The sequence below is a fragment of the Lampris incognitus genome, chromosome 16 (genome assembly GCF_029633865.1).
Source record: "Lampris incognitus isolate fLamInc1 chromosome 16, fLamInc1.hap2, whole genome shotgun sequence".
NCBI lineage: Eukaryota > Metazoa > Chordata > Actinopteri > Lampriformes > Lampridae > Lampris > Lampris incognitus.
In genome coordinates, this window is record NC_079226.1 from 37,237,622 (window position 1) to 37,255,090 (window position 17,469).

General features: G+C 47.6%; 1 protein-coding gene across 1 annotated transcript in view; it reads left to right on the forward strand.

Annotated features, from left to right (window-relative positions):
- Window positions 1-1,731: 1,731 nt before the first annotated feature.
- The window catches only part of paplna (papilin a, proteoglycan-like sulfated glycoprotein), a 61,139-nt gene continuing 45,401 nt past the window's right edge, over window positions 1,732-17,469 (forward strand). Inside the window, exons 1-5 of the mRNA XM_056295447.1 lie at window positions 1,732-1,782; window positions 9,069-9,195; window positions 11,557-11,621; window positions 12,348-12,451; window positions 17,363-17,423. Of these exons, the coding sequence (XP_056151422.1) occupies window positions 1,732-1,782; window positions 9,069-9,195; window positions 11,557-11,621; window positions 12,348-12,451; window positions 17,363-17,423 (408 nt within the window). The remainder of the gene's footprint in view (window positions 1,783-9,068; window positions 9,196-11,556; window positions 11,622-12,347; window positions 12,452-17,362; window positions 17,424-17,469) is intronic.

Sequence of the window (17,469 nt, forward strand, 5' to 3'; positions counted from 1 at the left end):
GAAATAATAGATAGATAGATATGATGTAGGACAAGTCAATTTTATTTTTAAAGCGCTTTTCTCAAAGTGCTTTACATAATAAACAAGTAAGCATAGATGAACAACAATTGGTTGTCAGTAGTTATACAATAAGAACTTAATCTGTCAAATAAAATTTTCTCCATCACTTTAGATACCACACTGGCTAGAGCAATCAGTTGATAATTATCTAAACTCCCTACTTTGCCTGCTTTGTCCTTAATGACAGGAACAAGAGTGGCAGACAACATGGAATATGGCAAGATGCCATGTGACAAAAAGCTTGTGAAGCATATGGCTAGTATGTACTATGGACTATGTATTATGAGCCGCGTACTATGGATAGACAATATTATACAACAGGATAAGGCACTTGAGTATGGGCACTATATACAATGGATGGACAATGAATACAACAAATACAATACAGGTGAGATATGATATGTTTGAATGGAGAATTGGTTCACTGGGACAATATGCTGACATCTGATTAGGTAAATGGAGCAGTAGCTCACATGTATGTGATTGTGACCTCCGGTGACAGAGGTCTGTGTTGCTGTGGGCTGATGGTCAACCTACTCCTGGTGACAGAGGTCTGTGTGGCTGGCTGTGGGCTGATGGTCCTCCTGGTCCTGGTGACAGAGGTCTGTGTGGCTGGCTGTGGGCTGATGGTCCTCCTGGTCCTGGATGCTTGTGAGGTCAGCGTGGGTTCACTCCTGAGGGCGTCTCTCTCCTTTTGGAATTAAATGCATAATTATTTAATGTCAAATTTGCTTTATTACTAAGATTATAACCTTAACCCTGCTAATGTCTGCAAATGTGCCATTATTTCATCAATTTATAAGTAGTAACTGCAAATACTAGTTACACATTTACCTGCCCAGGCCTTCACCAGTGGTCCATTCTGGTAGTTCACCTGGATGTAAGCTACATTGAACAGCTGATCGATACTTCCACACACAGACAGCAGTATGACCTGGCTGAACAGTTTGTTTTCGTTGACCCTCCGGATACACCTGTCCAGGTTTGAAACAAAGAAGGAAAAGTAAAAATGATCAACATAAGGATACCCATAAGATATACAATATACATTTCTCGTAAGAGAAATGAGCAGAATATTTAATTCATGACATACAGCATATCATCATCAAATCTTTACCCGTGTAAAATAGAATTGATATAAATATTAGTATTCAAAACAAAATCACCTCTCAATGTGGACTCTCAAGCGGGCAATGGACTGCGTCTGCTGGACATCCTCCCTACACATTTGGGCATTCTTCGGCAGAAAGGCGGGTCGGTAGACCTTGCAGGGAACGAGAGAGTCCACCGCAAAACCTTTGTCCACCATAATGGCTGTGTCTGCTGTGAGGAGGTTAGTAATGCCGGATATCTTGAAGATCTCTCGGTCGCTCATAGAGCCAGCATACAATGCAGAGATAAACGTTATGGGGCCGTGGGGGGCAATTCCTATCAAGGCCTTGAATGTGTGAGATTTGTATGTTGAGAAGACCTCACTCTGCAGAAGGAGAGAGGAGGGAGTTTGGCAGTAGATCTCTGTACAGTCAAGGATCACCTGTGTGCCAGGGTAGGACTCAACTCAGGTGGCAAAAGAGCTTTCACTTCATCTTGTGGTATCCACAGGCGGATGGAGCCAAGGACAAAGTAAAGAAAGTTTGTCCACATTGTAATGATCCTGCTGGCTGTGGTGCGATGAATGTCAAAGCGTTTGGCAAGATCTCTGAGAGGCAGGCCAACAGGCAAGTACGTCAAAAATAGCAGCAGTTCGTCAATGGGTGCCAGTTTCTGTGAAAATAGATGAAAAGGGCTTTGTGTTTTTATCATGCAGCGACCAGTTAAATCACAACAGCAATAGCATGACAGTAAAAGCAATTAAACCACCAAAAAGTGCCACTAGAGAGATGTTGCTTATTCACCCATGATCACGCTGAGGCAGTCTTGGCCCCAGTAGCCTATGCCCTATCGTATATTGTATATAGTGCCTATTGCCCACATGAGTGTGTAACCACAAACCATTCTCAACATGCAGTACACGCACATACATGCGTCACATCAACATTGGATCCAACAATGACCATCATTTCTCTTCACTGGATTTGATTCTCATAACGTAACTTACTGTTGCTTTGTGCTGAGTGGAGTTGCCAGAGGCAGCACTGGTGACCCTTATCATCTTGGTTTTTACGGCTGGCTCTATCAGTTGCCAAAGGTCAAGAAATGCTTGTATGATGCAAATCTAAGAATAAAAAGATAAGCACATTAGACCTTCTTTCTATTACGGTAAACACAGGGCAGTGTACATACCGGTAGACACATAATTTATTTTATATTCCAGAAAATGGTTCATTTACCTTGTGTAAGAACGAATGTCCTCATCTGATCCTGCGAGACGTTGCAGACCAACACGGGACTGTAGCTGCAACCTTTCCAGACAGTTTTGCAGCTCCAGTACTTTCGTTTTCCACATTTCCTTTTCCTCAGCCAACTGATCAGCCCTTACGGTGGTCGCCGGTGTAATGCAGTAGTCGTGATCGGGTACCCGTTCTTCCATATTAGAGTTGGAGTCAGAGACTGGTAACGCTATGTCCGGGGAAGGGCCTCTCGGGTGGCGTTGCCAAACATTGAGCCTTGGGGCTGGAGTAGAATATTGGTTCCAAGCAAAAAGAGATGGTACACTACCTTTGTTGAGTACTTTCTGTCCCCCAGCCATAACTACATCGCCTGTCTTGAAATGCCGATTACAGACACCAGTAGTCTCGGAAGGAGTGAACTCGTCTCTACGGATCTTAGCTAGCCACTGGGCTCGTAGCTCAGGGTTAGCTGGAAATCTATGAAAGCTAATCGTCGAATTATACCAAGATGAGTTAGCACACTTAGGTACACAACAGTGGCAGCTAGTTGTCGCTGATAAGTAACCAGTCGCCTCCTCTTTGCCCCGAAGACGCTCATCTTGAAAGATACAGCTAGCTAGCTATCCGTTCTCCTCACAACAAATCTGACCGGAAATGGCTATGCACTCCAGGACGCCCGGAAGTTTTAATGACGACCGCTTGTGCACCTAGCCCATTATGTCTGTTGGGACGCCCAGTAACACAGAGATTCGAACCTCCGAGCCCTGTGTTGGTAGGCAACGAAATAGACCGCCACGCCACCCGGGCAACCTGAGCCATTACGTCGTAATTCATCTTAAAATATATATTTTTTTGAAAAAAAACGATTAAGAATGGGGCAGGAGTGTAGCCAAGAGCGGGTTGGGTGGGTTGTTAAACCAACCTTAAAAAACACAAGGTCCAAAAAGACAAATGAACACGTATTCTATGAAACCAATCAGCAGTTACCTTAGGAATAAAATGAGCTCATAGTCAATACCATATGATGTTTTTAAGCCCGAACTATCCATTATTTGGTGATCCCTCCCCTTAATTACAAGTATTTAACATAACACTACCATAAAGTATAGTTTAGAGAGTAACAGTCCATCAAAGGCCAGAACCCAGCCACTGAGGATGCAGAAGCCAGTGCATTCTTAGTGCCGGTCCTGAGCCCGGATAAATGGGGAGGGTTGCATCAGGAAGGGCATCCGGCGTAAAACCTTTGCCAAATCAAATGTGCAGATCATAAATCAGATTTCCATACCAGATTGGTTGAGGCCCCAGGGTTACCAACAACTGCCATCGGTACTATTGGCCAGCAGGGTGTAAATTCAAACTATGATACTGTTGGGTGAAGGAGAGGGGGAAGGCATGTCCAGAGGCAGCGGGAGGAGTGTGGAGGTGAGAGGTCGGAACTTTGAATGCTGGCACTGACTGGTAAAGGGAGTGAGTTAGTTGATATGATGGAGAGAAGGAAGATACATGTACTGTTTGTGCAAGAGACCAGGTGGAAGGGGAGTAAGACCAGGATGTTGGTTCAAATTCTACCATAAACCCCCCCCCCAAAAAAAAACAACTACCATGGTATGGATGGGAGGAGAAATGGGGGAGGGGTAATTCTGAAGGAAGAGTATGTCAAGAGTGTGTTGAAGGTGAAGAGAGTGTCAGACAGTGATGAGGATGAAGCTGGAAATCGAAGGTGTGACGAATGAAGGCAGAAAGTAGAGAAGCGATGGTGGATAGCAGAGCTGCACTGAGCTGAATGGTGGATGGCAAACCTGAGCTGAGCAGGATGGCGGTTCGCAAAGTTGAGCTGAGCGGGACAGGAGGACGAGGGAGTGAGTGAGGCTGGCTGAGGACAAGCGAGCAGGGGAGGCGGGCGGCAGGGTTGCCAACTGTCCCGTATATGGGCCACGTTGATTTGTCTCATACGTGACCTCCCTTGTCCCGTTTATTGACTGCTACTCTACTCTAACCACTAGAGGGCACTCTCACAGTTGTATCAAATCTGATACAACAGCAGTAGCAGCAATGCTGATCACGACGGTTGAGAACGATCACCTGACATCATCCAATCACAGCCCCCCCTCACGCGCATCAGTTGTACATGTACAGTAAATCCCTTCAAAAACAGAAAGTTCTGGCAGTGTCTAGTGCTGTTCAGTCGGTGTGTTATGTGGAGATATGGATTAACCTGCAAATATGGGTAAACCTGCAAAAAAGAAAAGCCCGTCAACGGTGACTCGACGAAAGCCTTCTGTACTTTATGTCGCAGGGACTTTTCAGTTGGCCACATGGAGGTGAGAATGACCTGAGTCAGCATGCTTCCACAGAAATGCACAAGAAGGCCACACCACCTAGAGGTGCAAGCAATGTCGGTGCATGCTTCGTGGCCTCTACTGTGGAAAATGACAGAATTGCGGCAAGTGAAGCCTCGTAGACGTGTATCTCAGCTACAACAGCACCGACTGTCTTGTTAAGCTCCACGGTGCGTTGTTTCATGACTCAAATGTTGTGAAGAAGATGCGCTTGGGCAGAAGGGAACCTGAGATGATTACAGTGAATGTTTGGGACCAAAGACCGCGCGGGATATTCTGGATGATCTGTCCCCGACTGAATGTCAACTTTGGAAAACACCGCTCCATTTACCAGTTATTGAGCAGTGCCAGCAGTCGCATTCTGAAAGCTGATTGCCCGGATCACATTGCTCATAACACCTGCAAGCACGCCTGTGATCAGCTGTCAGTGGATATTGAGTCACTCGTTTTAAAGGTGTGTGAGTGTGTGTGTGTTTGTGTGTGTGTCCTACTACTGTCCTACTCAGTTGACATGAGCGAGAGCACGTGCATGCATTGATACGAGTAAAGCAGATGGGGGGGGGGGGTTCACTGGACCTTTCCAAGGGCCCAGCCATTTCTGTGGGCGGGCCTGTGAGGGTTTGGTGTTGACCGAACGGCCCATGTAGCCATGTGTGCAATTTTTGACGGGGTTATAGTGCTTAGATGTATTTTGCCTTACTTGACTGGATTTAGCTGTTGTTTAATTGAGGTTGTTTTACACAGAGAACGAGCAGCACAGACAGCGCCCCCATAGGGCCAGGTTACCTGTCTAGATGAGATAGTGTTTGTTTGTAGCCTCTGCAGGTCTGGTATTTTATTGTTAGTCTCTCAGGTCATGTTGTGTAATGAACATTTGGCGTCGTTCTAAGCGATACGTATGCAAAGTATTTGCATATGTAGAGTACATACAACGGGGTTTGTAAGTGATACATGTAGCCTACTGATACTTTATGATGTGACCATAAAAGAAAAGAGTTCGTTAATGAATGCTTCTTACATTCATTATGGAATTTGTACTGTGCATCTGAGTAACTGGTTAATATTGTATAGCCTATATGTAGTGAATTCAGGGGGCAGCCGGGACGCGAACCCGGGTCTCCCGCACCACGGCCGACTGCGCTAACCAGTCGACTAAAGGGTCCGACCCGTTATCCAAGGGCTAGCGAGTCTAGTCATTCGTGATCGTTACATTACTACCCCCCGCCTTCAGGAAGCGCGTCCCCGCGCTGGAGCATACCACCTCCCTCACGCATCTGGGCGCACGTGCTTCCGATGACCTCACCATCCCACTTCTGACACCAATGTAGCGAATTCGGGGGGGGCAGTCCGGGAACCGCCACAGCCGGGACGCGAACCCGTGTTTCCCACTCCGCGAGCGACAACGTTAGTTAAGGACCACCGTGTCTACTTATCCATACACGTTACAGCAATGATACAGTTTTGTGTAAAATGATACTGGGCTCTAATGGCTCATCAAGCTACATTACGCTGGCTGTTAAAACGGCGAGATTAAAACACCCCCCCCCTCCCAAAAAAAGGGACACAGATTAGAGATCTGGTCTCACTTGGCTCCCCCAAATAATTTCCCCACGCCACTGTGTTTACATTTGAAAGCGTCTTGAGGCGGCCGAGGCTCCGGTCTCCCGTCACACCCCGTGCGGATGAAAACCAGAGGTCCTTTCACGTGGTAACGGTACAGAGTTATTGCAAGAGGAGTACAGTTATTCCTTTACCGCCGGGTACACCACAATTGCAGTTTCTGTTGAGCGGCTCTTCTTCTTCTTCCATGGGAGTGATTTCTCTGTATATATATATATATATATAAATAAAAAAAACACCCCCGAAAAAAGAGGAGAGGCGAAATAACGTTTTAGGGATACATTTGGTGGCATTTTCCTAAACATAGCCCTCGTTTTGGTAATGGCGGTTTTCCCCTTAAAGTCCCAAAGGACCATTTATCCCACTTGTTACGTAGCAAATCTCACGCGTGAGCATGCATTGTGCAAAGATTTCATTCACTCAGACATCCCCAGCAAGTGTTATTTTTGGGTTGCGCGGTTTTTGAAGACATACAAACGAACCAGCGACTTAAATGGGTCGTTTAGCTTGCACGTGTTATGGGACTCCAACTGCGTGGTTGTTATTTTTTCTGCATGCATTCAGCAACCTACAGGTTTTATATATATATATATATATATATATATATATATATATATATATATATATATATATATATATAAATATATATATATATCGTCTAACATAAAGAGGCAGCACATTTAAGATGAAAATAATCATATTGCCATATTTCCATTTCCATTAGGATCTGTGCACACTGCACAGTGGGGGAGATGACTGGATGATCGTCCCAGACTGCAGCTCCAAGCAGCGGCGTCGTAGTGGGGGGGCTACCAGGGCCCAGAAGGGAGGGGCTCGGGAAGCCTGGAATTAAAAGTTTGTTTTGGTTTGCAAATTTCTATTTCTAACTAGCGTCATAACTTCCGTTAAAACTGGTTCAATACATGGGTTGAGGGTCTTAAAGAAAAGAGTGGAGGCTCTCCGAGGCCCCTCTCACTCCTTACAAAAGGTGAAAAATGGTTTAGTCCGCCCCTCACGAGCGTCTCTCAATGCAGCTCATCTAGTCCTGCCGCGTGTGGCTGCTGATACAAGCACAAGCACAGAGTCACGTCTTTCCCAAAGAAAGGTTAAGTGAGATTCATGTTCTGTGGTTGTAACCAACGTAGCGAATTCGGGTGGCAGCCCGGGAACCGCCGCAGCCAGGACGCGAACCCGAATCTCCCGCATCACGGGCGACCACGTTAACCCGTCGACTAAAGGGTCCGACCTGTTAGCCAAGGGCTAGCGAGTCTATTTACCCGTGCACATTACAATAATATACAGTATACTAGAACTCACAAAAGTGATGCGTGAGAGTCAAACGAGGAAAGGGGCCCACGGAGACCGCTTATATTTAGGGCCCAGAATTTTGTGCTACGCCCCTGGCTCCAGGCGAGCGCATGATAATGATGCGTTGGCTAAAAGCAAAGTGGAAATAAACCTTTCAGAAGCCCATGCTTACGGTTATCCTATACGACAAGCGAACATGTTGATTAACTGTTATTTTTATGGTCTCAATTATAGCCTCCAGGGAAAAGAAAGCCGATCCAAACCCCCCCCTCCCCCGTTTTTTATATCACCGGGGCACTGTAATTGCCTTGGATGCGCAGTGGTTTAGGAGCCGTGGCGAGAGAGGTTCCACTATGGCTGGACCCCCCCCCCCCCCACTCACACACACACACACACACTCTTTCCTGTTGAAAATAAGAGAGGAGAGGAAAGGGGGGGGGGGGAATCCCGGCCAAAAAAGTAGCCCTCCTCATATAACGACAGCTCCTTCAGAGGGACGCACCGAGACATTTCACACACATCCAAGTCGAGGAGCGAAACGACCGCCTCTCTCTCTCTCTCTCTCGCTCTCCCTCTCGCTCCCTCTCCCTCTCTCCGTGCCGTGGCACCGCGAGGACCCACCAGCTGTTCTCACTCCGACAAGCCGCCTGTTCAGGGAAGACGCTGGCAGGTAAGTCAGGTCACCGCGGTTGATGCGTCCTGTTACCGCTCGTTCCTTGAGCCGCGTTTGGTTGCGACGCCTCGGTTTTACGCACTGCGCCCGGGACCCCGCGTCAGAAACGAGCGCTTTCGCCGTTGAAGGCGCCACAAGTGCAACATCGGCGCCCGGCGTTGCGCGCCGCCTTTGGCCCAGCCGATCGTCTTGCTGCTCGCCGCCCGGGGTTCGGTTCGAGACGCACCGTGTGAGCGCGTCCGTGTGTCCGTGTAGATGTGCGTGTTGACCGCTGCTGGGCTGTATGCGTCTCCTCCTGTGAGCCCGGCACTCCGCGCAGGGCATGCGGGGCACAAGACGCAGCCTGCCCGCAGTAAAACGGGGTGGATGATAAGTGTGAATGTGGTTGGATAACAGCTTGTAATAGCAGACGCTTAAGCTCTGTTTGCTTAGTCTGCAGCCGCCTACGCGAGCTGGGGACTCCATACAGCATTGGACAAGTTTTTTGCAGGGTTCAGCAGATATTCACACAGGAAGTCAAACCGACGTATCTTCCAGCTTATTTTGCGTCTCCGGTTTCCCGACCCGGTCTCACCAGTCTGCGTGCGAATAAACACGACGTTGCACTTGGCGTGTAGCGCATCCGCCGGGCTCCGGTCTCCGGTCTCCGGTTGTAATTGCGCGCTGTGCCAAGGCTGAGGAGGGGTGCTGAGAGGTGAAAGGTTGCGCTGGGTTGTGGGCTCGCGGACTGCTTTGCAGGTTTGGCGCACCAGACCCCTCGAGGACCCGCCGGCCACTGACATGAGCAATAACGACGAACTTGGGGGGTGTGGACGGCTGGCTCAGCGTGTGGGGGATCTGGTGGTAAAGATCATCACGTTGGCGAGTGTGGTCAGACCATCTTGACTTTGGGGGTCATTTTGGTACCCGGGCCGAACATATGAGGGAGCAGCCCCCCTGCAGCCCCGCCATACGAGAGGACAGGACAGCCTCCCTGTGCCTTGATAAGAGCTCCTGGAAAGCGAGCAGCGCGCAAGAAAACGCGCACATCGAGCCCAAATAACACAACCGGGGGGTGGAGATGGAGGAGTCTGCGCGTAGATGCGGTTGGTGTCGAGAGTGACGGTGCCGGCACTCTCAGGGTCTCAGAGATAGATGGGAACGCTCCAAAACGTGGTCCCCTTCTCAACATTTTCTGCCGAGTCACAGAAGCACATTTTGTGCTCGTGTGGGGGTGAACAGACCCACCGTTGTGTTACTGTCAGTTTGCGTGGGCAGAGAGGTGACGCTTTCGGAAGAGGAGCCTTTGCGGGTTGTTGGCTGCTTGTCACAAACTGCGCCGCTGTTACGATGGCCGCAGGCCACGTGTTGGCAGGCTGCATCACTTTATTACTCCCCAGCATTGTCTCTGCCACATTCCCGTGTACTTATGTGTATTACAGATGTGGTGATATGTTCTGTACTGATATATATGGAGCCATCAACTGCTAAATAGGGGAGTGTGCAGTTGTGACAACATGCCCCATCGGCGGGGAAGTCATCACACTTTGCGGGGGAAATTTTGGCATTTAATTACTCATCCAAACAAAAAAAAGAAAAGAAAAGAAAAAGAAAGAAATCACAGCCAACTCAGACTGAACCATGGCTTTTTTTTATTTCAAATTCAAAATTTAAGCCAATCGGCTCTGTGCATAACTGTAGTCCACTGACTTCCGGTTTCTGCCGCAGCGGTCATACCAGTTTCCTGTTTGTTGCCGTGTGCTATGGACAATGGCAAATAAATGTCAATAACACGTCGTTGACGTTTATCCGTGGTAAATCTCGCAGGCATCGCGAAAAATATGCCGTTGTCAACAGCACACGCCAACAAACAGGAAACTGGCATGACCGCTGCAGTCGAAACCGGAAGTCAGTGCACTACAGTTAACAAGCAAAACGTGAACGTTGCCCGTCGTTTAATTTCTGTTTTATTTCGTTGAGGTGCGTTTCTGTGGGAGCGACGCCTCTGCGCAATAAGCATCGGTAGGACCACAGGCAGGTAGGAGACGTTCAACACCGGATGTCAGTCAGCGTTGGCATAACGGGGCAAAGGTGAACTTGTGGTGACCCACATCTATATAACGTGAGACATTCACCTAAGAGGACGGTGTACCTTTAAGGGAAGAGGCGAGGGGTCAGATAATCCACTTCCGCTTCCGGTTCTCAGTTCAGCGTCGTTGTCGAATGTATGGCATGCTAAGTTGGAGCTAGTAAACTACCTCGACTACGTCTACTCTCACGTCTCCTGTCTCGTTGTTTTCTAACTCCACAAACTGATGGTTCTGGTAGAACCGAGCCGGACCGGGATGATGCTCTGCTTGGGCCTGGCAGGTCTACATTGGTTGTCCTCACAAATCATTACGTGACAAGTTGCCCCAAAAATGACAGAAACAAGTTATCCCAAACTGCCACGTGTGTTACTGTCAGAGAGCCCAGGATTGGTTTAAAACTGTTGCTAAGGTAGTATACCGACTACGGATGACTAGACTCGCTAGCCCCGGGCTAACGGCTCGGACCCTTTAGTCGACTGGTGCGGAGAACGCGTGTTCGCGTCCTGGCTGCGGCGGTTGCCGGCTGCCCCCTGAATTCGCTCCGGTATCAAAAGGTGCCTTCTGTTCTCGGCACCATATTGAATTATTCGTCGTCTGTACCCACTCAAGTTTTATTACACAAAATGTGCGGTGTCACGTGCTTTCCCCACTTATTTCCGACAGATCTTTAAGGCCGCGTGCTGGCTTCTGAGCTGGGAGCATCCTGTCCTACCAGCTGCTCCTCACACAGCAGAAGATCTAACTCAGTTAAGAGGATCTGCCCAAATACATCTGTACCTCCAGCCTTCGATACATCATGGATCATATTTGACGGCAGAAGTTGTGACACCATCGAAATCAGAGGCTCCCCTTAAAAAACAAATACAGGAGCCATTTTATTCTAAGACAGTGTTTGTTCGTTCCTTCGAGATGCGCCGCTCGTGCTCAGGGCAGCATTGCTCGGGGAGGTTTCGGGAACTTCCTCAAGTTGATGGATTTACTTTGCAACATCTAGTTGTGCCCAGTGAATTGCCATGCACGTTCGCCTCTGTGTCTCACAGCCATGTCTGGTGCCAGGATCGCTGCCCCGGCATGTTCCCTGAAAAAAGATTTCTCAGCACATAACAACCCTAATTAGTCATAATGACTAACTCTGGATGTCTTTTCTCTCTCTTTAGAAAAAGAAGTGAAGATGCTGCTGTCTCTGGTTCTCCTTCAGCTGTTAATAGCCCCGGCACTTATGGTAACGTCCCAGACCAGACCACCCAAAATGTTCTTCTCAACACTTCATTTCATCTGCAAAGTCAAAGAACACAAATAGGACTGAGGTGTTTCTCATACAAATTAAGTGGTATGGAGAAGTATCTCCAAAATTCTCTCATTCTCTCTCTCTCTCTCTCTCTCTCTCTCTCTCTCTCTCTCTCTCTCTCTCTCTCTCTCTCTCTCTCTCTCTCTCTCTCTCTCTCTCTCTCTCTCTCTCTCTCTCTCTCTCGATTTATCTGAAATCAATACAGCACATTTCGCCATGTCTGCGGGTGGGAAGCCGGATGTGGGTATGTGTCCTGGTCGCTGCACTAGCGCCTCCTCTGGTCGGTCGGGGCCCCTGTTCGAGGAGGAAGAACTGGGGGGGAATAGCGTGATCCTCCCACGCGCTACGTCCCCCTGGTGAAACTCCCCACTGTCAGGTGAAAAGAAGCGGCTGGCGACTCCACATGTATCGGAGGAGGCATGTGGTAGTCTGCAGCCCTCCACGGATGGGCAGGGTGGAGCAGCGACCAGGACAGAAAAAAGGGGGGGGGGGGATAGCAAGTAGAGTTCAGATTCAATTCCCCTTCTGAAAAAAATCAACACGCACACACAAAACATCATGCTGTATGTTGAATTCACTCAGACGAGCTGGCCGAGAAAAGTTGCTGCACCCGAATGTTCTGAAGTTCTTGTGTGTGTGTGTGTGTGTTTGTGTGTCCAGGTACCTAGTGGGGACTACTGGGACTCATGGGGGCCTTATGGAGAGTGCAGCCGCAGCTGTGGCAGCGGCGTGACCACGAGAACAAGGCGCTGCATCACTCAGAGGTAATTGTCGCGTGTCTCTCCGCCAAATGTGCTGATACACCCATGTGGAGACGCACGTGCCCATGCACACTTCTCGACACACCTGCAAATCAGGGGGCATGTGTGCGTACGCCCGGGACACACACGCATCTGCAGAAACACGCACATTCGATCCTGTCCCTTGACAAACAAAGGTAACTGTTTGAACACACAAACGCTGACGCACAAAGCCAGTGAAGTGCACAAGGGCTTTTTTTTTTGTGTGCACGACTGACAAAGAAAGCCCTGGAGTTAAGTCAGTGTGGGCTTCCCCTTCCCCCCCCCCCCAGAACAGACTGAAGGGAGTGGCTGTTCAGCATGAAAAGGGCTCCTCGGTGATGGGTGTGGTCTGCCAGCTGCTGAAGGGGGTAGGATGGAAAGTGAACATGTCTTTGCTTCCATGGATGGTTGGAGGCGGGTTAAGAAAAAAAGAAAAGGTGGTTCAACAAAAACCAAAAATATGCTTGGTATCGCACATTGACCTCCGTAGTATTTGTTATCATTCCCTCATAACTGCCGCGAGGCCCGTGTCTGGGCTCGTTGCGCAAGTTATGTTTGTGTTGTGTCTCTCGTGTTTCATCGCATCTGAGCAAGCGCAACTGGGCGAGGGAGTGGCGGGGGACTAGGTCACGCTCACCCTGTCCTTCTCCAGCCACGGCTGTGAGCTTTGCATTCATAAGCACAGTTGCTGGAATCCAGCCGGCGTGTTGCCTCTTGTACTTCATAAAGGGATGTGCATTTACGATGAGGAGAACAGTGCCTATCCCCCGACAGTTTCTCCGCACCCACTCCTGATGCAGGGTAGGTGCCTCTATGAGTTCTGCTCTGTGTGACTCACATGTCGAGTCGAGTCAATTCTGTTTGTGTAGCCCAATATCACAAATTACACATTTGCCTCAGGGAGGTTTACAGCAATGTAACATCCTGTCCTTGGAGTCTTTGACCCTCACATCGGATAAGGAACTAGCCCCTAAAAAAAAACCCGTTAACAGAGAGAGTATATAGGAAGAAACCTCATGGAGAGCAACAGAGGAGGCTTCCTCCCCCCAAGACAGACAGATGTGCAGTGGATGTTGTGTGTACAGAACAGAACACAATTTACAGAATACAACACTGGAACCGGACAACAGAATTATAATGGAATTATAAGATACGTATATGGAGAATATGATGAGGAGGATGCCAAGCAGTGTCCAGATGCCACCGGAACAGCCCAGGACCTGAGCCACGCGACCACCATCACCATGTAGACCTGGCAGGAGGACAAGAAGAGACGAGAAAAGACATTATTCACACATCGGAGAAGTAGAGGGATATAACATTGAAAGAGGATAACAAAATGGTATGGATTTATAAGATACATCAAGAATGTAGTGGGGAAGATGCAAAAGCAGCGTCCGGGTGGCGATCACCATCACCATGGAGACCTGAGAGGACAGACTACACATGCGCATGGGAGAGAGACTCACATCAGACCATTCACATCACACCATTCCCATACACGGGGGATGAGACAGGAAAAGATTTCATTCAGAGAGAGAATGACATGTGAGAGAGAAGAGAACAATTGCAATAATCAATAATCTATACGTTATAATCTCATCAGCTGGTCAATGCTTGGGGAATTCATTGAGACAGAATCCAACCCGCCATATAGTACAGGTCATGAAGCACTCAACTTAAAGGCAACTAATTGTAAGCTAAGGCAAAAAGATGAGTTTTAAGTTTGGATTTAAAGGACTCAACAGACTCTGATTGTCTGATGGCAGCAGGCAGGTTATTCCACAAGAACGGGGCCCGACAGGAAAAGGCCCTGCTGCCACCAGCTGACTCCTTTTTAACTTTGGGTACAGCAATTTGAGCTCTTGTGTGGGATCAGACCAGGCGGGCTAGCCTCTGCTCCTCACACAGATCAATGTGCCCTGGGCACCCATGACCCTGTCGCTGGTTCACCAGTTGTCCTTCCTTGCACTACTTTTGGCAGGTACCGACCACTGTACTGGGAAGATGCCACGAGACATGCCGTTTTGGAGATGCTCTGACCCAGTTGTCTACCCATCACAATTAGGGCCTTGTCAAAGTCGCTCAAATCCTTACGCCTGCCCATTTTTCCTGCTTCCAGCACATCAACTTCAAGAACTGACTGTTCACTTGCTGCCTAATATATCCCACCCCTTGACAGGTACCATTGTAATGAGATAATCAATGTTATTCGCTTACCTGTCAGTGGTTTTAATGGTTTGGCTGATGGGTGTATAAAACGTGTCCGACCCTGTCTGTTTACGTGATTACATTGTCTATTTGCCTTTTATCTGGCCAAGCCAAGATGCTTCACACGAAGACACAAGTCGGCCGTTTATGCTGTGATTGCAATCTAGCCAGACGCAAAAATTGCTAGCTGTCGATGGGTGTGGTTGAAGAAATGAGACATAGCAGAAAGAGGTTTGGTGAAAATGAAAAACTAAGCACTTTTTTTTTTTTACATTTAAAAACAAACAGCCATTGGGCGGCAAAGGAAGGATTGCCCCAAGGGCAGAACATGTAATGATTATTTCGACATATCTCTGGGCTGTTCTCCAGCACGGTTGCGCTTGTATGATTTTGTTACATGTGTTTGGAGGCAAAGTGTGAAAGAACACCTCTTTGAAAACACATCTTGATAAAAGGAGACAGTTCCCTCTTAAATGCAGGGGTGTTGAGTTCCCCAAGAGGTGATTAAAGGGAGCCAGGGCAGAGTTGTTGCCCAGTGCACGGGGGGAAAACACAAGTTAGTAAAAATAATGGGTTTCCTCCATTTCTAATGACACCACTTGATGTGGTTCCACTGACAGCGTGCCATTTAGATCCTGGAAGTGATGCCAAGGCAGCCATGAAGCCAGGCAGTGAGTCAGCCAGTCGCTCTATCTATCCGCTATCTGTCTGTCTGTCAGATTGTTAGTGATGCTCTTTCGGTTGAACTATGAGTAAGCAGGGCATGTGAATAGAGACCAGCTCAATGCTTCTACCCACTTGGATGAACTCTGTTTAGTCTCGTCTACCCGATTAGTCAGAATTAGCACCATCACATGGCACGATTAGACTCAATACTGAGTCACTGTGCTTAAGGTCCTGCCAGTTAAAAGATTTCGATAGTGCACGGTGAGACATTCACTTTAAAAATGAAAACGTCGCCTGAAGCTTGTCACCTGATATATCCCAATGATAGAAGATCCAGTTTGCAAAAGTGAGGTTGGTCAGGGGTCATCACTGTGTCAATCAGGTGCTTAAGTTACAAACTCTTCGGTAACACTTTCTATGAAGCTGCGTCTATAAAGCCCTATAAGCGTCTATAACGCCCTGTAAGTGTAGCTATAAGTCATTGTAAGATTCATTATAACCATGTATACGCCCTCACAACACCTCATAACCACCTTTATGATACATTATGTCAATTTAAAACTGATTTATGCATTATAAGTATGTCATCATTAGCCTGTTTATCTGTCAAATGTCGTAATGCATCATAGCCAACTTGTTCTGCTGAAGTTTTGTAGAGATGCATAATGAGACTTCAGTGCTATTTCACAATCTTCAGCCATAGTTGTTAATCACTGTAATACACATTATAAGAAAGTATGGGCGTTATAGATGCAAAAGATGCTTATAGGGCATTATAGATGCTTATAGGGCGTTATAGATGCAGGCTTCATAGAAAGTGTTACCAACTCTTCCATAAAAAGCACTTATTGTCAATCATCTTCAGAGAACGCCGTTCTCTTTTTCAGCATCTCACAATTGAAATGGTGCTCAGACCATTGCTCTAAAATGTTGGTAGGTGAGGAGGTTTTTTTTTTTTTTGGTGCAGAGGTTGATGGCTGGATGCTGTGAATGACTGTTTTGACACGTTCATGTTCCAGTGTTGGCATGCTGGGAGGAGCACATCTCGAACCGAGGCCTGGAGGGAACGGTAATTACTCAGGGGTGACTTAATCATGAGTTATCTGCATGGCTGCAGGGGAGGGTGGGAAAACAACCACGCCATCTCACGGTTTACTGCCGCGTGTGTGGATGTTTGCAAGACGTTTGGCTCCACAGCGCTGATTAGGCCACTGAAAACTTGTTTTTTTCTTCTTCTTCTTCTTCTTCTTGTGTGTGTGAGAGTGAAAATAGAGAGTGAAAAGAGAATGTATGTGTATGGGAAGGCCAGAATGAATTATGGCTTGTACGACCCCTCATAGTTTCCACGGCCATGAACAGACCAGAGCACTTTGCCCTGCATCTCCAGCTCCATTTCCTTCAATACATATTCTGTGTAAAAACAGATTGGGCTGTGATAAAAATATAAAACAGCTCTCTGTCTATATATGCTCGCAAACCAACTGCCAGCTTGTCTTTTGGTTTTGATCAGTTGTTTTTATTTTATTTTTTCTCTTGGGTTTTCTTTTGTTGTTTTTTGGATGTTGTAAGGCCACAGTCAAACCCGATGTGTGAAACATACAGACTATTGCAGCCAAAATTTTTTGTATTTTCGCCTCACAAAAATGACGCAATAATGCTAACAGTGTGAGTCACGTGTGTGCAGCCGAATGAAGCTCATTAAAACAATTCAAGCTACGTCAATGGAGAAGGTGCCACACCTGATCGTGATGACACCCACTGGGTTTATAGATGTCTTACGCAGCCGGTCTCTTACTCATCTGCAAACGGAGCACCACTTTGAATACTGTGAATTTACATGACATCACTGATGAGCATCCGGCTCCTCTATTTTCCTGCTATAGGAAGAAATTCCAGAATTACCGAATGCCCTTTTCATCGCCCCGGCTGCAATGATATCATGTGATGTGAGACTGTATGTGAGAGACAGTTACTTCCATGAAACTGATCATTATGCTACCCCCGGTTGCTGTGCAGGACCGATGGAGGAAACAACTGCGTGGGCCCGAACAAGTCGTACCGTTCCTGTAACATCCAGGTGAGCGACGTCTCCCCAAAATCCCTCTGCTCACACCCCCTATCTC